At 52.6% G+C, this 20,042-nt stretch overlaps 8 protein-coding genes across 8 annotated transcripts; 2 read left to right on the forward strand and 6 right to left on the reverse strand.

Annotated features, from left to right (window-relative positions):
* Positions 1 to 657: 657 nt before the first annotated feature.
* Z520_04731 (uncharacterized protein) lies at positions 658 to 4,767 on the forward strand (the record flags this gene model as incomplete). The annotated part of the gene is made up of 5 exons (XM_016775235.1): positions 658 to 2,209; positions 2,963 to 3,382; positions 3,442 to 3,670; positions 3,741 to 4,119; positions 4,183 to 4,767. The coding sequence occupies 5 exons, from the start codon at positions 658 to 660 to the stop codon at positions 4,765 to 4,767; spliced, it is 3,165 nt and encodes a 1,054-aa protein (XP_016633278.1).
* Positions 4,768 to 5,370: 603 nt separating this feature from the next.
* Z520_04732 (uncharacterized protein) lies at positions 5,371 to 7,099 on the reverse strand (the record flags this gene model as incomplete). The annotated part of the gene is made up of 5 exons (XM_016775236.1): positions 5,371 to 5,624; positions 5,714 to 6,400; positions 6,452 to 6,534; positions 6,592 to 6,785; positions 6,848 to 7,099. The coding sequence occupies 5 exons, from the start codon at positions 7,097 to 7,099 to the stop codon at positions 5,371 to 5,373; spliced, it is 1,470 nt and encodes a 489-aa protein (XP_016633279.1).
* An 853-nt stretch (positions 7,100 to 7,952) lies between these two features.
* Z520_04733 (uncharacterized protein) lies at positions 7,953 to 8,798 on the reverse strand (the record flags this gene model as incomplete). Its single annotated transcript, XM_016775237.1, has 2 exons — positions 7,953 to 8,156; positions 8,208 to 8,798. 2 exons carry the CDS (start codon positions 8,796 to 8,798, stop codon positions 7,953 to 7,955), a joined length of 795 nt encoding a protein of 264 aa, XP_016633280.1.
* A 507-nt stretch (positions 8,799 to 9,305) lies between these two features.
* Z520_04734 (uncharacterized protein) lies at positions 9,306 to 10,338 on the reverse strand (the record flags this gene model as incomplete). The annotated part of the gene is made up of 2 exons (XM_016775238.1): positions 9,306 to 9,911; positions 9,964 to 10,338. The coding sequence occupies 2 exons, from the start codon at positions 10,336 to 10,338 to the stop codon at positions 9,306 to 9,308; spliced, it is 981 nt and encodes a 326-aa protein (XP_016633281.1).
* Positions 10,339 to 11,427: 1,089 nt separating this feature from the next.
* Positions 11,428 to 14,203, forward strand: Z520_04735 (uncharacterized protein; the record flags this gene model as incomplete). Its single annotated transcript, XM_016775239.1, has 3 exons — positions 11,428 to 11,584; positions 11,642 to 11,696; positions 11,755 to 14,203. The coding sequence occupies 3 exons, from the start codon at positions 11,428 to 11,430 to the stop codon at positions 14,201 to 14,203; spliced, it is 2,661 nt and encodes an 886-aa protein (XP_016633282.1).
* Positions 14,204 to 14,913: 710 nt separating this feature from the next.
* Positions 14,914 to 16,007, reverse strand: Z520_04736 (uncharacterized protein; the record flags this gene model as incomplete). The annotated part of the gene is made up of 2 exons (XM_016775240.1): positions 14,914 to 15,902; positions 15,974 to 16,007. The coding sequence occupies 2 exons, from the start codon at positions 16,005 to 16,007 to the stop codon at positions 14,914 to 14,916; spliced, it is 1,023 nt and encodes a 340-aa protein (XP_016633283.1).
* A 1,204-nt stretch (positions 16,008 to 17,211) lies between these two features.
* On the reverse strand, positions 17,212 to 18,174 carry Z520_04737 (uncharacterized protein; the record flags this gene model as incomplete). The annotated part of the gene is made up of 1 exon (XM_016775241.1): positions 17,212 to 18,174. The coding sequence occupies one exon, from the start codon at positions 18,172 to 18,174 to the stop codon at positions 17,212 to 17,214; it is 963 nt and encodes a 320-aa protein (XP_016633284.1).
* A 315-nt stretch (positions 18,175 to 18,489) lies between these two features.
* On the reverse strand, positions 18,490 to 19,380 carry Z520_04738 (uncharacterized protein; the record flags this gene model as incomplete). Its single annotated transcript, XM_016775242.1, has 1 exon — positions 18,490 to 19,380. The coding sequence occupies one exon, from the start codon at positions 19,378 to 19,380 to the stop codon at positions 18,490 to 18,492; it is 891 nt and encodes a 296-aa protein (XP_016633285.1).
* Between the last annotated feature and the right edge of the window lie 662 nt (positions 19,381 to 20,042).

Raw genomic sequence — 20,042 nt, forward strand, 5'->3', positions numbered from 1 at the left:
GCTCTGAACAAATATCGACGAGAATACGTTTTAATAACATGAATGGGGAGCGGGTGCGTGGCCACCATCACGAATTGAGTCAGCAAACCAGCATGGCTCGGTCAGCAGACACTGACAAGTTCAAGACGATTCATCCACTCAAACATGCTGAGGACTACCACTAGCGAGAAGGACCCTGTTCCTGAACGGCGCACTGCGAAAACACAGACTGCTGGATTGCCGACGAGTGCTGGGCCCACACAATTGTCAATACTCTGCGGGAGAACTCCTGAGCCGTGGCAGATAGAGAAGAGCAAAGAGCGGGATCGACACGGCTTTCTGCCGAAGCAGACGGCGATGACGGTACGATTTCTCCTCATTTTGCTGCTTCTTCATCTCTCAATGGCTGGGATATAAGTTACACGGCCGCAGAAATGTCGTCAAAAAGCAGGTTTTGCACTTTCCCCGCATTTTCTTCTGATTGACTTGCAGCCGCTTGCGGATCGACGGCACTTAGGGCGCCTAAGGCTGTCTGGAGGCAAGTCTCCTGAAGTGCCAGAAAACCCAGGAGTCTGCGTGGAACCAAGCATTTTCAAGCACATATAAGACTTGTCAAGCTCTTTGGGCGTCCGCGATGTTTCGGATGTGTAACCTTTGCCCAATTTCCCACCTGCCAAAATGCTTTGTCTCTTGATCATTTTCGGTGCTATCGGCTGTGTGAAAGCTCTTCCCAGTGCAGCTACTTGTTCCAACTCTCTTCCCAAGCCAAATGTCCCAGGAGCTATCGTTACCTCTTTAACTGCATCAGTAGTCCACAATTATGCCGTCAACATCACTGGTGAATCAAACAATTGGCCGGGTCAGAACATCACTGGTCTCAGCTTCTGTCAAGTCAATGTTAGCCTGAACCATCCAGGGACTTCGGACCATGTCAACAACCAGGTATGGCTTCCTCTGACCGGGTGGAATGGCATCTTCCTCGGCGTGGGAGGCGGAGGATATGTTGCTGGATCCTGGTCATCGCTGGCACCAGCTGTCCAGCGCGGCTATGCCGCTGTATCAACCGATGCGGGACACGCCCAGAATAACTCTGGAGACGCCACGTCGTGGGCGCTGGTCAGCGAAGGTGATGTGAACCAAAACCTCCTCCTTGACTTTGCCTCGAGGTCAGTCCACGACATGACGGTGCTAGGAAAAGCAGTTGCCACCAGTTTCTACGGGTCTGCACCCAAGTACGCGTATTGGCAAGGCTGTTCAACAGGCGGCCGACAGGGTCTTATGGAAGCACAGATGTACCCGAATGATTACGATGGCATTGTCGCCGCGGCTCCTGCCATCAACTGGAATGATTTTACTCCAGCTCAGCAGTGGCCGTACACCGTGATGAATAATGAAGGTTATTCCCCTCCTCAATGTGAGTTTGACGCTGTCAACGCCGCTGCTGTTGCAGCGTGTGATCATCTGGACGGCCTACAAGATGGTATCATTGGGGCTCCTGGACTCTGCAAGTTTGATCCTTCAAGCCTTGTAGGCAAAAACTATACGTGCCATACCGATGGGACAAGCAGGCGCTTTTCGAGCAAGACTGCGACCGTCGTGAAGAAGATTTGGCAAGGCCCGACCGCTGCCAATGGCACCGCACTCTGGTATGGAATTCTCCCCGGTACCAATTTCAGCTCGTTGGCGCCCACCGAGACCTTCACCAATGGCACGACTGTTGCAGAGCCATTTGATATCTCTGACAGTTGGTTCCGTGACTTCCTGTTCAAGGACGCCAATTACAACACATCTAACATCACTTACTCCGAGTTTCCAGGATTGATTCATCAATCTCATGTGGAGTATGACTCCATAATGGGTACAATGAACGCGAACCTCTCGGCCTTCAAAGCTGCCGGTGGAAAGGCGATTACATGGCAAGGTCTGGCTGACAACCTGATTATGCCGAATGGGACCATGAATTATTTTGGCAGAGTCAAGACCTTGGATCCGAATGTCACCGACTTCTATCGCGTCTTCTTTGCTCCTGGCGTGGGACACTGCGGCGGCGGAGGAAGTGGCCCGATCCCAGACGACGCTCTGATGGCTTTGAGGAAGTGGGTGGAGAATGGGACAGCTCCGGAAGTGCTTCCAGGATCGAGCGGGTATAAGATCAATGGGACTATTCGGCATCAGGACTTGTGCCTATATCCCCTTGTCTCAAAGTACAGCGGAAAGGGCGATCCAGCGAGTGCATCCAGTTTCACATGTGCAAAAAATTTCTGAGGCTTGGGGAGAGTCACAGCCCACCGGTGCCCCTCGCGAGGTGGAATCATAGTATCTGAGTCGAAGCTGGTGCTTTTGGTGAGCTTCTCACCAAAGTTCAATGCTAAGCAACAAATGGACGGAAAGCGAGATAACCGTCCTCGCCGTACCTATACTAGGTAGTGAAGTGGGTCGGATTGACTCAGCCTTGCGAATCTCGGCAGTTTGATTGGCGCACGGGAACGGGCCTGAAAACGCCTTAAGTTACAGCCTTGGGGCTGTTGATGACCCCATTCAACAAATGTTGGATTCCCACGCTTCATCTCGAACATTATTTATTTCTAGTCTCTGCTATAGAACTTTCTGAATTTGCTTCTATTCGTTCGTTAGAGAAGATCTTGTTCAGCGGCTTGCGTTGACTTAGCAGCGTGACGTCATATTTGCAGTTGTCAGCACCATCCTTCCTCGTCAGCTGCCATCTTTTGGTTCGATTAACCAGACTACAACGTCTCGGATAGAGATCACTTCGGCACCCGCAAATGCAGCGCTGGTCCTCCATAGTGAGGACGATAAGTGGCGGTGGAAATAGCACTGAGTTTCAGGGTAAGGCAACACGGAGAGAGCGCCCAGTCTGGCAACACCCGCTCTTCCCCAACCTCCACTGTTCGCAGCCGTGAGGATCTCACCAGGGCTTTCGATAAAGTAACACATTCTGGTATCGCTAGCTAACGACCAGAAGATCCAAAGTCGGATAAAAACAGGACATTGTTCCAAGCCTTTGAATGGTATCTGCCTGCTCCGCCTAGCGACTGTTCACTTCCAAGTGCGAGCCATTACGATACCTTAACAGCTCTCCTTCCACACCTCTCTGCATTAGGTATCTCGCACATCTGGATCCCTCCAGGATGCAAAGCCACGTCAGTGCATGACAACGGATACGGCATATATGACCTTTGGGATCTTGGTGAGTTCGATGCGAAGAACAGTGGCAAACCAGTGTTATCACCAAGGACGAAATGGGGCCATAAGGCGGAGCTAGAGCGATTCTGTGCAAAGGCAAGGGAACTGGGAATAGATATCCTCTGGGATGCCGTTCTCAACCATAAAGCCTCGCCAGACGGGAAAGAAGCTAGTTGGGGTGTCAAGGTAGACCCTCATGGTGAGTTGCACCCTCGAGAACATCGTGACCAGATAGCAACTGACCTCATAGCACAACAGACCGGACGAAGGCCATCTCTAAACCCTATGAGCTGGAAACATGGACGAAGTTCACTTTTCCTGGGCGGGGCACGAAGTACTCCGACATGAAGTACAATTGGAAGCATTTTTCTGGCGTAGACTACGATTCCCGCAAGAAAGATCATGGCATCTTCAAACTCATTGGCGAAGGAAAGCGAAGTGACTGGGCACCCGATGTCAGTAAGGAGTTGGGAAATTATGACTATTTGTAAGTACTCGCTCGGATCTCTGACGATTGAGGAGTTGGAGAAAACCACGAACTCACAGACTTGCCACAGAATGTTTGCAGATCTTGATCATTCGCATCCCGCCGTACGGACAGATATCTTCAACTGGGGAACTTGGATTACCGAGCTGCTCAATCTCGGCGGCTTCCGTCTGGATGCCATCAAGCACTACTCTCTATCTTTTCTCGCGGACTTTCTGACACATCTTGACACGAAAACATCTCATGGAACGAAGTTGTTTTTCGTTGGAGAATACTGGGACCCCGACCCGGAAGTATTGACTAAGGTCATCAAACGATGCCACGGACGGCTGAACTTGTTCGATGTTCAGCTGGTGTATACTTTCAGCGACTTTTCGAAAGGAAGGAAGCATGATTTGACCACGATCTTTGACGGCTCACTGGTACAACGGGACCATAGCCATGCAGTGGTAAGACCCTCGGCTCATTCCAAAGGCGTGCTTGAACTTGCCAACCTAACACGTTCTTTGTAGACGTTTGTTGCGAACCATGACACACAAGAAACCCAGTCACTAGCTGCGCCCGTTGAAGAATGGTTCATACCGCTGGCTTACGCGCTAATTCTCCTTCGCCACAACGGCGGGACCCCTTGTGTCTTCTGGGGAGACGTCTTTGGCAACCACGGCCCACGGCCTCGACTCCCAGCGTGCGGTGGCAAGCTCTCGCGACTCGTCGCGGCGAGGAAGCTCTACGCACATGGTCCGCAAAGAGACTATCTCGACTTGCCAGACTGCATTGGATGGACCCGACTGGGCCACAAATCCAATGCCAACGGAGCGGGTCTCGCTGTTATCATGACCAACAGCTGGGACAGGAAGTCTAAGAGGATGTTTGTGGGTCACAGGCACATTGGGGAGAGGTGGAGGGACATTCTCGGCTGGGAAGACAGAGAGGTCGTCATTGACTCGAAGGGCTTTGGCACATTCCCTGTCGGGCACAGGTCTGTCGGGGTCTGGACATGCGACAAGGCCCCCGATTTTGAGAAGATCTCCAGATTCACTTTTCCCAGATTGGGGCACAGTGCGGCTGCGCCGGATCCGAGCATGTTGCCTGTGTAGGGCAAAGAGATTACGTCTCCCTGGAGGAGGCGGAAGCGGCTGCAGAACGATCGTCCCGTGAAGCAAGCCTTCCTTTGCCCACATCTGCGGTTCCAGGCTTCCGTTCAGACGTCAGACGAGTAACGATGGCTATTTCGTTCGGGTCGACAAGCCTCCAACTTTGTGGTCACTTTCAAAATGGTCTCCAACATGCCCCTGACGCTGCCTCGAGGCCTTCTCCTCCTTCACAGAGACTCCACGGATTAGGGTTCCTGAGGCTGGAGCCTCTTGGGGAAATCTGGCTTCGAAGAGAAGAGACATGCTCCAGTCAACAAGCTGGTACATGACGCTCATCAGCGTTTAAGCGTTTAGGCGTCGAAGGGTACGGAGAGTATCCATAGTGGATCGGGGCCGTGCCACAAAAGTGCGGAATGGGTTGCGGGACCAGACAGATAGTCGGCCTATCTATACCGTGGTCTGACTTTGAACATTCTTTCTTGAAGGAGTTGGACTATATAGTCTGCTATTTGGGGACATTCAGCCCCTTGCAGGATCTGCCTCAATTTTCCAATCTGACCCCGCAACGTCCGTTCGTTTCCCTCTGACCCGTCCAGCGTGCTTGGTCTAGAACTGATACTTGAACTCGGGCGATCTGTCCGTGAACTCCTCGGGTGGAGTAACCACACCCTGGGCGCGTAGTTCCGCCTTCTCGGCCTCACGCCTCTCGTAGAGCACCCGTAGAATGATGAATACGATGAAGGCGAAAGCCAAACTACCCAGGGACCAGGCGTGCCCGAGGATAAATCTGGGTGCGTCTGTGGAGGCGTAGATTTGGCCAGAGATGATTCCGCCCAGGTTTGTGAGGGTGAGTTGGGTACCTAGGTGGGGGAGATTGGTCGTTAGTATTAAAAAAAGAAAGGGACAGATGTCAAATGAATGAGGGTAGCAGCAAGAGACCGAGACTTACCCAAACTTGCAGCTCGCTTTCCGTCTGGTGCCACATTGCCAGACAGCCAGGCAATGTTACCTCCTGTGCAGAGGAAGCAAGCGGTGGCGATCAGATAAGTGGCGAAATATTGAACTCCCACGGACACGTCGTCCATTTTCAAAAGAATGGCGTATCCCGCAATACCGACGGGAGCACACACCACCATGATCAGGAACCTCTTGTGGTATTTGTCAGAGATGACGGCGCCGACGGCGTAAACGATCGCGCCCCAGAGATTGACTGGGATGACAAGATACTGAGCTTGTTTGGTCGAGTAGTGCAATCCGTTCTTGATGATGATGGGCAAGAAAGTACCAAACCCATACAAAATCGTGACGACGGCAATTTGACTGACTCCGTGCAACCAAGTCTTCATGTCCTTCCAGGCCAGTTTGAGGTCCTTGACTTTGTAGTGGCCGTCGCCTCCGGAGTAGGACTCTGAGAGCTCGGCACGGACAGCCATGATTTTCTTCTCTTCCTCATTGAGGAAGTAGGCAGTCTGGTAGTTCTTGGGCACCAGGTATACGCACATGCCCGCCCAGACGAGGGTGATGAGGCCCTCCAAAATATACAGCCATCGCCAGCCGGGGTAATTAGCGACGCCATCCATGTACAGAATGCCAAAGGCGATAAGACCGCCAAAAGCGCCAGACAAAGCAGAGGCGACTATATGATGGTCAGATTGGGGCGCCTCCAGTGGTATTGCACAATACTAACTGAAGAGGTACGATATTCTCTGGGCCAATTCTTCTCGTCTGTACCAGTTGGCCAAGAAAAGGGTCATGGACGGAAACAGACAGCTGGGAGGCACAGGAGATTAGCTTCGTCTATTGCTTGGATCGGGTCAAAAAAAGTACCCTTCAAACCATCCCAGCAGGATTCTGCAGACACAAAGACCGGCAAAGTTCTGAATGAATCCCATACTCATACACACAAGCCCCCAGCAGAAGGTGATGATAGGGATAACTCGATGGAATTGAAGTCGCTTTACGAATAACGAGGTCGGTAGCTCGGCTAGCACATAGGTACAATAGAAGATGGAAACCGCAGTCTATCATCAGGTTAGTCAAGTGATAGAATTGATAGAATGTTGAGTGATACGAAGCAGCTTACATTGAGCTGATTACCATGTAGGCCGATATCATCAGCCATGCCTTGGGTAGCTGCGAATCCAATGTTTCCACGATCAAGATAGCTGATGAGCATGAGAAGCATCATCACCGGGGCGATGTACAGATCGAGCTTGCGCCGCAATTTGGCCTCCTTCTTTGCGAACTCGATTGCCTCTGGAGAGCGGTCTTCTGTAACATACTCGGCGATCTCAGCCTTTTGCTTGAGCTCGAGCTCCTCGGCCTGGTTTGCCATGGTGATGTTCCGTTTTCCTTTCTCACAATCTGAAATGCGAGACTTTGGAAAGTTGGGCTCGGACGATGTGAGAGATGGCTCAGTGCCTTTGTGGAAAGACGGGAATCTTGTCCCGGAGCCCTGCTTATGATTCTCAAGCGAGTTGGGGAATCAAGTCCAGACTCAACCCACATGGGGAAAATCCTTGTAGAACATCCCAGGAGGTGGACATCCGGTGGACATCTCCTGATCAAGCAGATGCATAGTCACAAGGCAGAGGAGGCAATGACACCGGTGACCCTAACGTAGAGGGGATTCTCCGGCCAAGAAGCTTGATTGTTTGACCGTGATACCGTCTATCAACAAGGTCCATAGCCTTTTGTCTCGGTCGCCAAGGTGGGACAAGTCATGATCCGCAGAATGTCATCTGCCGCCATTGGTGGAACCTGTGGGTTTAGACCCGAGTTAGTGATGTGCGCGATCCTAGGCTGGGCCCAGTCCAGAGGAGGCATAGAGTGCTGATCGGTAATGCCTCGAGACTCTGGAGTCGAGAGTGTCGGGAAGAGCGCTAGCTACCAGGTAGTCAACGGTCAATGTAACCGCATCGTCCATCTTATGGAGACTGCGGAGATTGGGGTTTCTCCAATCGGCATGTAGATTCACCATTACTGTTGTTGGAGAAGTCGGCAAAGTGCGTCTCTGCGAGACGATGGGAGCCATGGGTGTTTAGAATTGTCCACCCAGCCTCGACGAAGCTGGACCGACACGATTTCAAGACGCAGGGGGGAACAGCTATTGCCATCATTAGATTTGGAATGCGTGAATTTGGGTATGGATGCTTTTGGGAGGCTTTCCCCGTAAGATATCAGCCTTGTCATGATTTGCCCAGTCGCTCAGCCAGTATCGGCGCAGCGACGTTGGATGTATGCAGACTGAGCTGAGTTGCAATTTCCAAAACTTCCATGATTTCTTCCGGTGTACCACCATAGTTCAAAACGTTCCTCATGTGCAGCTTTAATCCTGGGACATAAAGATGAGTGGCGGCAGCATCGAATGCACAGTATACCAACTCTTTCACCTGCGAAACCTGTTAGCGGGAACTAATTGTTGAGAACGACAACAGGCTGACCTTGGGTTCCAACGCGCCACCCTTGCCTGAGCCGTCCACATTTTTGAGCCAAGGCACAGATGAGAAATTTAAATACGCCTCAAAGAATTCGGGATCCAGCGCTAGGAAATCTTCCCAGAAAGGGTGCCAGTACCCTCTGTTCTTTGTAAAGTCTGCCTTCAACTGCTCCCGCTTCTCGTCAAAAGGTTTGCCGACGGTGGCATGTTTCTCATATATGCCCTCCTCCTTCATAACTTCGACCAGTAAGGGTACTCCAATGTTGCAGGCATGGATTCCCAATGTTCCCGTCAATTCAATCACTTCGATGATCTCGGCCGGAGTTGCTCCCTCTTTCAACGCAGCATCAATATGTTTTCGAACACCCGGGATGTAGAGATGGGTTGAGGCAGCGTCGACAGCGATCGACATGAGTTGCTGGATCTTGGGAGACAAGTATTTCTTCTTCTTCGGCACCGCAATGAGATCGACACTGGCTTGGAAGAGCTCAGGGCTGAGCTTTGCGATGCTTTCCCATGATTCGTCCCATTGCTCCTCGCCCAGTTGAGACACGAAGGCTTTCTTTAGTTCCGCGGGGTCTTTTGGCGGGGCCATGGCTTTGTGATAGAAGTTGCTATTCACTCAGGGGAAATCGAACACAATATCACAACAACCTACCTAGGTAGACAATCGCTGCAGTTATGTCGCGCGGTATAGAATTGGAGAAAAAAGGCGGAGTTGGAACCGGTTTCAACCGAACCACGCTCAGAAATGCGGGCGTGTGGGGAAAAGATGAATTTCCACTTTCGACCGACGACTACCCGGCCGGTGGTCTCGTCGTCTGAGTGTACTGTTCCGAGTACACACCTAGGTACCTGAATACGAGTACCTAGGTGTTGCTATGTGCTGCCCCACCATCAATGCCTCGGAAAACCATGTTGGCGAGGTCCAATGGAGACACTTTAAACCTGAAGACAATGGGCACAAGAAAACAGGCAGAAGGATTGGCAGTTTCGTGGGATTACGCCCAGTGCTATGTTTCGAGGTATGTTAATGGTGTATATCAACGCGACGGAAAGGCCTTGCCCGGTGTGTGATCACACTCGAGCATGGATCCAGATTTCAAGAGCTGCCAAAGAACCTTGATCGGTTTGCTGGATCCTCTTCCCACTCAAAATCATGCGCAAAAATGACCTCGACTCCAGTCAATTCCAACTGTTGGATTCGTTCAATGGTTTGCTCCGCCACTTTTTTGTCCGCATGAATACAACAGATATGGCCATGTTCGTCAAGCCACTCTCCAATTTGTCTCTCATTCCTCATGATCCGTCTGTCGTGGCACGCATCTCCGGCCAAATAAACACTGCTTGTAGGACTAGTCCGGGCCAGTAGGTTAATGTGACCGGGAAGATGACCTGGAGCGTCAACGATTAGGAGACTGCCGTCACCGAATATGTCGAGGGTCCGAGGTAGGTTTCCATGAGCCTTCCATTCTTGAGAGAAATTTGGACCGTGGGCTCCCAAGGACTGTCTCTTCGCCTCTTCCTCTACGTCTTCGTAAGGGTTGGAAAGCTCGATCGTTCTCTCCGCGGGTAGTAGATCAGACTCGAAGAATGAGTGACTCCCTCGTAGTGATCCATTGCCTTGCAGCAACGCATTCGCGCCGCTCCCGATCACAAAGGTACTTTTAGCGAAGTCTCGAGGTTCTCCTACATGATCCCAATGGACCTGTTGGCGCCTTCGTCAGCCGAGCAACAGGCTTTGAGTGCGTAAGACTTACATGAGAGTAGATGACATAATGAATGTCGTCGGGTGTCAATCCCCCTTTAGCGAGACTGGCAGTCACGTCGGGGAGAGTTGTCATGGGCTGTCTCGTCCCGGCATGTTTCTGGATCGGTGGCGAGTACCTGTTAATGTCTCGGCGGAGGCCGAGGTCGAACACTATCCGTGTTGTTTGACCCGACTCTTGATCTCGGTGGATAATCAAAAAAGACAAAGAGGGAACGGTTCTTCGGGCGGTCTGCGAGGCTGGATGTACAAAGAACCGTTCCGGAAGCGAGAAATGACCAGCGGAAAGAGCGTGTACTTCGACTGTGGCTTCGGAGGGGCTCTCTGGCGGCGACGGCGGTGCCTGGCTCAAATACGGGGAAGACATTCCGCCGCTGCAGGTCCTGAGGATGGTGTCGAAGGAGCACTCAGTATCCTTGATATGACTTGAGGAACATTTCGGATTTTAGCAAGATCGATATTGACCCAAGATCTGTTTCCCATCGCGGTCCCACTTGCTGGAGGATGGCCGTTGGGGTAAGAAGCATAGCCCAAAGCAGCTTCGCCATGTTTTCACACTTCTCCAATAACATGAGCAACCGGGCCAAAGGGACCCGTGTTCCACATTCCTAGATTCAGGCAGGGAATCCTTGGATCGGCGGGTGAGGTGGGCGGGCGGCAAGTATCCTAGGTACCTACCTCGTTGACCTGGAATTGATGAAAGTCTTGAGCCCGCCTCTCTGGGTAGGCAGATACTCTGATGGGAGGCACAGGGCGCAGTGCAGCTGAAAAAGCCGCGGATGATAACTCTTGTCATTGCATTCGGCGGCCCAGGAGCTGTCACTGACCGACGATTTCTTGATAAAGAGACCGAGGAGGCCACTTGGTAGGCAGCAAATTGATTCTTGTATGCACGACGTGTGTAGACGAGTGAACAGAGTGATCTGAGAACGATACTCGGCAGACAGCGGTCATCCCTCGGGCGCAGCTGAATGCAGCCAATCGCTTTCAGTGGGCTTCTAGGAGTGCCTTCTCTCAGTTTTAGTACTCAGTTAGGTCACTCGTGGCCACTCCTAGGCGGTGGCGCCCTAGGGGTCTGGGCAGTGGGCATGCCACTCCTACTGGATGCCTACCTAGGTACTCATACATACCTACCTACTTAGGTACCTAGGTAGGTACGGAGCCCCGCAACGTGTGGCCTGTTCGCCCCATGTTTTCCTCCTGCGGTGGTGGCTCGGCGCATCTCAAAGCCTGGTCAGTGCTCGCCTGCACATGCGGCGTCCACCGACCTGCTGCCACCACCACCAATCTCTCCGCAGCCACCCCAGGAAAATTCCCCCCCCAGAGCTTTCATTCCCATCGCCAACCAACTCGAGCTTTTGTCCAGATACCTCTTTGGGCAGCCCCAAGTCGCCCCCCATAGCTTCAGCATCTTGTCGTAGCGACAGGCAGAAATGCTTTTGAGCCCTTCGAGCCCATGATTGACGACAACATCAATGTGGAGATTGACGGCCCGGAGTTGGAGGAGGACCGGAATCAGGAAACGCCCCCAAAGAAGCCCAAAAGATTCCAGTGCAAACACTGTCAAAGGCTGTTTGCGCGTCTAGAGCATCTTCAACGGCACGAACGCACTCGTATGGCTCTCTGTCACCTTATTGCTTTGCACGCGCGCCCCTTCTGACCTCTTGCAGATACCCGAGAGAAACCTTTTGCCTGTAACCAATGCGACAGCAAATTCACAAGAAGGTATCGTACCCAGCTGGACCATCGGTGTCGCAAACATTGGTAGCTAACTTTGATGGAGTGACCTTCTGGTTCGACATGAGAGACTCAGTCACGACGCTGAACGCTGGGGAAGAAATGGTCGAAATAGCCAGAGCAATGGTGCTGCCAGTTCAACACCATCATCAACAAGTCGAAAACGACGGAACACCGATGAACACCACGCTTTGGATCTCCCAGACCCTCCCAGCATGACCTCCAGCGATTTCAACGCCTCCCAAAGCATTGTTCCTAGCTACCTACCTGCAAATTCGAATCAGAACACGAGCAGCACGCCAAATGGTCATGACCTTTCCTTTGCAACGTTGCTCATGGCTGCGGAGCATGCTCGACCGCAGGATACCCAGGCTCATGCTCCTCTGCGACAGTCAAACCCTCTCGCAACTCCCATGTTTCCTGTACAGGACCAGTTCCTACCCGAACCGACCCCGCAGGATTCCATTCCAGCTCCAGCAGATCAGGTCAATGGCATTGTGGGATTCGATTTCGAGGACTCTCTTCAAGATCTGGCAAACTTCATGGACAATGGCGCTTTATCCTCTTATCATTTTTCGTCGATGATCAGCGCCGAACAGCCCATTCCCTTCTTCTCACCAGAGTCCTTCACCCACGCAACCGACGTGCTTCCAACCACCGAGCCCCGTCAGATCTCACGCCCTGTATCTCGTCCACTCCCAAATCCAGATCATCCCGAAGATTCGGGTTCCTTCTCGCGCTTCGGGTCACGTCTGCCGTCGCTGCAACCGGAAGAAAGTCCTTCGGCACCACAGAGCGAGCAGAACAGCGTCCATCGTCCATTATCCGACCTCAACGTCGAGGACCGGCAAAATGTCTCGTTGAAGTTGGCGGAGTTTGCCCACGTGGTGCCCAACAGCTTTCAGCTCCCTTCCCGGCTAGCGTTATCAAGATATCTGGCCGGCTATGTCAATGGCTTTCACGAACACCTACCATTCCTCCATATTCCCACCTTATCTGTGAATAATAGTTGCATCGAGCTTATCTTGGCAATGGCAGCAGTCGGCGCACAATACTGCTTCGAGGGCCAAAAAGGTGTCGAGTTGTTTTCTGTCAGTCAATCAATAGCCATGCAACGCATCCGCCAGAGGGACGCCAGATTAGCAGCCTTCCATCGGTCGGCAGAGATCTCGCCGCAATATTCCGGGCATGGGAAATCTAGCGATTTGGTGACAGGAGAAACACCTCGCAGTGGCTCCATGTCAGGGTGCTTGGGCCTGCCGTCTCAGCCAGACTTCGACTCTGGCTTGCAGAAGGAAGATCTGATGCAAACAGCACAGGCGCTGCTGTTGCTCATGGCGATGGCTACCTGGGCTAAGCACCGGGAAATTCTTCGTGAGGCGCTTGCGATACAGAGCGTCCTAGCGACACTGGTGAGGGACGACGGTTTCAAGAGTCAGCCAATGCCCGAAGACATTAGTTGGACAGATTGGATCCGACGGGAGACGACCAAACGCACCAAGTTTATCGTCTTCTGCTTTTTCAATCTGCAGACCATTGTTTACAACGTACCTTCGCTTATATTGGCATCCGAAGTTGATCTCACCTTACCTTGTAACGCCGCGGAATTCAAAGCGCCAACCGCAAGCAAATGGAAGGAGGTACGGGCTCGCTCAACCCCGGAGATCAGCTTTCAGACAGCCTTGCATCGCTTGTTCTCCCGGAATAGTAACGATGTGAGCACATACAATTCTTCAGTGGGCAACTATGTCCTCGTACATGCACTGTTGCAACATATATTTTTCGTCCGCCAGATCTCTCGATATCGACTTGACAACGACGGCGATTTACGATCTGATGACGTCGCCGCCATAGAGCAGGCCCTGAGAAATTGGCAATTGGCATGGAAACGCAATCCCGAATCGTCCCTTGACCCCATGAATCCGAACGGACCAGTAACTTTCAACTCGACTGCGCTCCTACGCCTTGCCTACATTCGCCTCAATGTTGACTTAGGGCCCGGACGGGCGCTCGATACTCGCGACCCTATTCAAATTGCCAACGCCTTTCGGGACAGCCCTTCCGTCAAGCGGACACCAAAGCTCGTCCGAGCAGTCCTACACTCTGCTCATGCTCTAAGCATTCCAGTCAAGATCGGTATCCACCTTGTTGCACAGACGCAGACCTTCATGTGGTCCATCCAGCATTCTTTGTGCACACTGGAGTGCGCTTTCCTGCTAAGTAAATGGCTGGAAGCATTGAGCCTGCCAAACTCGGGTCCAGCGATAACGAATGACGAGCGGAAAATAGCGACTTTGGTCAAGACTATGCTGGACGAGACAGAGTTTGCGATGCCTGTCGATGTGGCCATCGAGTCGCCTGCTGCAATGAAATACCTCAGCGCGGGCGTGCTGAGGGTATGGGCACAGGTGTTTCGCGGCGCTCAGACATGGGCAATTGTCGACGTCATTGGAACGAGTCTCAACATCTACGCTGATATGCTCGAAGCAGGATGAGTGAGTACATTGACCTCCTTTTCGAGTCTGTAGCTTGTTGCAATCCACAAATACCCCTTTTTGTGGCAGCATTTGTCACGGTGTATTGCCAACTGCACAGTGACTCAAGGAGGGGACGCCTCATCTCAGGCAGAGCATACGATATTCATCCTAGAGTTCGTCGATTGTGTCATGGTGCCTTCAGTCAGCGTCCTCTGGGTATGCAAAGCAACGAGCGTAAAGCTTGGCCCACCAGGGACTGCTAGAGCTTGCCGAAGGCCGACCAGCTCACGTTGCGTTGCTGATCGGTTACCCGTTACATTCGGGACAAGGGCTACATCTCGCATCGGTCTGCTGCGAGGACGACGCGCATGTGGGCGGTGGTACTCTGAGCACCTCGTATGTGATCCATGCAAGTTGAGCGCAAGGGCCGAAGTCTATCAAAGCCGCCTTACATCTTTATCACCTTAGCCATGATGGTGCTAGTGGCGACATCACTCGCGCACTGACAAGATCACTGGACACTCTTCGTCGTCGATGGTGTCATAATAGCACCCAGCTAGGCTACCCCTGAAAGGTAGCATATCAGTGCACAGCACCAAGCATGAGATCTAAAACTAGGCGACGACCGAGAATAGCAGTCAAAGTTGAAGCCATATATGGCGTGAAACTTTTTCTTTATGTTCAAGCACGTTCTGTTTCTCCCCAGTGTCTTCCTACCGTATCCCACCTCATTTCTTATCTCCATTGACCGCGTCTTCCGGCCGTCCCTGGTCATTCAACCACTTGTAAACCACGCGGGCATCTTTACCCTTGTATCTCTGGTCGGCCATGGCCTCATCAAAGGCCGCCAGAGTCGGTTTATCCAGGATAGTGCGCGCGCCGACCATCTCTGCCAAGCTCGACCCCATCTCCAAGACATGCTTGCACAGCTCAATCCTAAAGCCTCCCTCGTAGCCTCGACTCGCGGGGGCGTTGGCGTGGATCCCGGGTACAGGGTTGGACTGGGAGGTGACCCAGCATTGGCCACCACTCACATTGATCACGTCGGTGAGCAACTTGAGATCCAGACCCATCTTGGAGCCGATGTTGAGGGCCTCGCTCGCTGCCAGACTGGTGATGGCGGACAGGTAGTTGTTAATCACCTTGAAGGCGGTGCCGGCCCCGACGTCGCCGCAGTGGAATATACTGTCCTTCTTGCCCATGTGCTGTAAATACTCCTTTGCGCGCTCAAAGGCGTCGGTCGTAGTGGCGCCGACCATGAACGTCAATGTCCCCGCTTCGGCGCCCATGGGCCCGCCACTCACTGGCGCGTCGACAAAGTCGAGCGTAGCACCCGATGCGAGTTTCGACGCGGCCTCCTTCGCCGCAGCCGCGACTTTTAAAATGGTGGCCGTTTCGATCGTGCCGCATTCCATTATCAGCTTCTTCTGCGGGTTTCCGTTCTTCGAAACCTCAATGGCTCCCGGAATGACACCTGTTGTCGGGTCCAGGTATACTTTCTCCACCGAGGCCGCCGTGGGGAGCATGGTTATCAGGGTATTCGCGCGCTTGATGGCCTCGTGCCCGTTGGACACGACCTCGATGGGTCCCTTGGACGAGTTTTCACTCTGGAACTTCTTCAGTGCGGCTTCCGAGACGTCACAGATCAGGAGCGTCTTGCTCGAGGGCATTTTGGCGCGCAGGTTGACGGCCATGGAGTAGCCCATGACGCCGATGCCTGTCGAGAGAAATTTGTTAGAATAGGTGATTGTGTATGACAAGGAATGGAAGTCTGAGCCCTTCTCTTACCGATAAAAGCGACAGTATCTTGAGGAGAAGCCATGGTTGTCGACGAAGTTCGATCGCCTGGCTCGTGTGTGGTCTCTGGTGATACTTCTAGTTCGCTTTGGGCTGCGGAGTACTGTCTTTCCGTGTAGTAGGTAGTATAATACAGACGCACGACTGTGTTACTTGGACAAAGTTAGGTCAGCCTCGTGGTGTCGTCCCTTCGTGTTATGCAAGATGATACGTTCCAAGGCGATCAAATCAACAAAGTGTCGTCGACATGCTTTTTGGCCCTCCTTGGGCCACGATGAATGAACGGCCACTCCACACACGCCCCCTCGGAGTCGATGCCGAAAAGAACTCCAATGGGATGGATCATTGTGCGGGATTTGACGATGCGGGATGCGTTTGAAATTGTAGGTGCCCAAATCACGAGGTACCTCGTACCTACTCCGTCTGCTGCAGGACCGCAGTGTCTGGGCGGCTTCTCCCACAATACCTCGTACTCCGTCCCCTCCCATTAGACACCCAGACCACGTTGGAGAAAGGGAACAGGTCGCCAGGTGCAAGTTTGGGGTTGGGGAACGAACCCAAGGAGAAAGTCGTTGGAGGTTTTAGCCGAGGCTGTTGGCTTTCGTCGATTGTGGCGGGGTTCGGGGAACTTCTTCTCCAATACTAGTAAATCCGGGCAGCAAGGCTCTCGCACTCGGCGAGTCGGCTACAAAGCATAGGCTCTGTAGAGCGGGCAATCCCTGATATTGATGGACAGGGGTAGGTTCATCAAAGTATGCTCGATACATCTAGTAGTATCCAAGTATAGGGGAACAAGTCGACAGGGGCTAAGGGACCATGATGTGCCAGAATGGCACCCGATATCCCCCTTGGAGCTTGACACGCTGCTTCACGAGGCTTGATTCTCAGGGGCCGCAGGATCATGGAGAGAGGACAAACATCATCTCAAATGCCACTGAAGGCCACCTAGGTGGTGCGTACACACATAGGGCTATATTTATATCGCATTCAAGCTGTCTGACAACGGAGGGTGCCACATGAGGTGCTTCAGGCAGCGCACTCTCAGGTAGATCATTCTTCATCAGGCCTATAGTAATGTCTCAGAATCACACGCATAAGGGAGAAAAGGACAGCCTAGTAGCCGACGAGGCAGAAATATATTTCTGTCGAGTGGTGTCTTCATTCGACGACAACTCGCGATCAAAGACGCCTGGTCCTCGATCCCATCCCAGTTACCTCTCAAGACCTTCTTATATAGTCCCCGGGAAGAACTTGCTCTTATTCGCCTCTCTCCAGTCCTTGTCATGCGCGACAATCACTTCCACTTCCACCTGCTCCCCGTTTCCTCCCGTTGCAAACACGGGACACGGCTTCTTCAGCAATGGCCCGATCTTTGCAATGGTCTCCTTAGCCTGCTCCGTGTCCACATGTACAGACCTCAACCCGCCGTGACCATCATCATATAATGCAACATCCTTTTCGCCCGTGAGAATCCGCGGGTCGTGACAGCAGTCACCGCCCAAGTACACCCACTTCGTGGGCCCGAGACGCGCCAGGAGGTTGACGTGTCCAAACAAGTGGCCTGGAGCGTCAACAATGTACACGCTCCCGTCGCCGAAGAAGTCAACTGTGTGGGGAAATCCCGCGAAAGGTTGCCACGTATGTTTGGTCTGTGACTTCGCAGCCGTGGTGCTTTCCTGAATTGTTGGTGGTAATTCGGATGTGCGATCCTTTGGTAGGAGGTTTGGATTGAAGATCTCTTTCGGGTAGTGAGGTGGCGCCCCGTGTTCCAGCAAGTGCAGTGTCCCGGACCCGACGACGAATTGAGAGGTGGAGAAATCATCGGGAGTGCCCTCATGGTCCCAATGAACATGGGACAGCATGACTATGTCAATATCCTTCGCGGGATCGAGTCCTCCTGCTCGTAGACTATCAGCGCAGTCGGGATGGAGGATGGTGGGTTGACGGTTGGCAATATGAGCTTGTTGCGCTTGCGGGTATTTGCTCAGATCGCGTTTGAGGCCCAGATCGAAGACGAACTTTGTCACTTTCCCATCTGGAGACGGATGCTGTATCAGAAACGATAGAGAGGGCACGGTGGCTTTCTTTTCAGGGTCGGCATCCGTGATGAAGAGGTATTCGGGTAGAGTGAGCTGTCCCGCTTCGAGGGCAGATACCTTCACGTAGACGTCGTCTTTACCTGCTGAGCCCATGGTGGAATTACTTCTACTCACAGATTCCTTGCGGCGCAGCTTTGTTCAAAGTATGATCAACGACCGGGCTGCTGTCGCGTGGTTTTGAAAGTGAGGCCTGTTGCTTCCCCGCAAATGGAGTCGACAACAGCGCAGTTTGGTTGCCGCGTTGTTTGGAGAAAAAGGCCGATTAACGGAGCAGCCCCAAGCAGGCTCCAGCTGCGACAGAGTGGTATCAGATCTGAATTGGAATAGCTACATATCATAGAGAAGGGCATAATTTCTACCACAAAGAGCAGCAATCGTCCCTGAGTTGATCAACACAAGACAATACGATCATCGTCTTTGCGGCTCAGCTTCCCCGGTCAGAATAACAGCCACACGTCTCAAAATCTCATTCGGCCACAGTTTGCCGTTTCCATCGATGCTACAGTCCTCATTGTTCTCGAGGTCGAGACATCGGCGGGGACAAATCCGGGAGTCGTCCTCGTTGGAAGGAGCATCTTCTTCATAGGCGGTGCATCCGCTGACAGTGCTGTCACTGCTGAGGACCGACAGCGAATCGTCCGAAGAACTCGAGGCCAGACTGAGCGAATCCCATTGTGGCGTCTCTGCCAGATGGACATGCTCTTTAAAGAAAGATGAAGAGAGGTGCCTCTGCCTGTCTAGGGTCGCCAAGTCAAGGGAGTCCGAATTGCCGCAGTACGATGTGTCTGCATCCACGGGGTCTGTAGACGAGACAGTGCTAGGGCGTGTGGATCCCCGAGAGCCATGGGACCCAGTGCGGTCATGCATTGACGAAGCTTCATCCTCAGCGTCTCCCATTTCAGCCTTCATATTGTTGTCCGAATGAGTGTCAGCGTCCTCTTCATCAATCTCAGTGTCTCCCATATCGGTATATTGATCGTTGTTCGAATTAGTGTCGTCGTCCTCGCCAACAGGGTGACCGCTGTCTCTCCTCGCACAGTTCCGCGAACACCGGGAGCTTTCTCCAACGAACCCGAACTCGTAGCAATAGATATCGTCCATATGGATATTGTATTTGTGATTGGCTGTCTTGAGGACATTGCAATTGCGCCATGGGATATTGAATCGCAGCGAAGCCCGGGCAGCCTCTATCTGTGCCTTCAAGTGACTACCGCAGTGCCGACATAGCCATTCGAATCTCCGTAATGATGTGTCGCCCGTGTACATGGATCTGGCTGGCTTGTCCCGTATATACCTCATAGCGGAGAAAGGAAGGTACACAGCTAGGTGGAGTCTGTGAAGCTGGTGGCTTCGGAGTTGGACCCGTTACAGGGACAATGTTGTGAAGACGACCTCTGTATCAAACGAGAGTAGATTGAGATATGCAGAAGTATGGTGAAGTCCTATAGATGGGATTAAAGATTCGACATAACAGCTGCGAGCGCCAGAATGGGTGTCAGGTTGGAGCGACGTAGAAGAGACCGAGTATAAGTCGAATCGAGGTCCATGGTTGCCTTCTGGTGCAATATTGCTTGCCGGAAGGTACCCTGCTGTCGAGCAGGCGCCATCTCGAGACGCGACCTGCTCATCCTTCGCAACAAATCTCTGCTGAGTTATGGCACTTTCCAGTCGAACTGCGGCACAACTTGGCTGACAAGTGGAAGCCGTGTCCTTTTCCTGCCCCTAGCCTGGCGGATTGGCGGGTGTTCGAAAAGTCGTGATCCTAACGGTTCGCATCCTGGCCCACATTGCTTCTGAAAGCCACCATTCCAGCAACGGACATTAGGCAGTGAGAGAAACCTCATGGAGTCAGGGCGCTCACTCCCCACCTGGGTCGATCTATTCCTGCTGGCGTGGGAGCGAGGTAACAGTAGATCGCAACCCCCCAAGTGTCTGCCCACTATATACCCTGCCGTACACTA

The sequence above is a fragment of the Fonsecaea multimorphosa genome (assembly GCF_000836435.1).
Source record: "Fonsecaea multimorphosa CBS 102226 unplaced genomic scaffold supercont1.8, whole genome shotgun sequence".
Taxonomy (NCBI): Eukaryota; Fungi; Ascomycota; class Eurotiomycetes; order Chaetothyriales; family Herpotrichiellaceae; genus Fonsecaea; species Fonsecaea multimorphosa.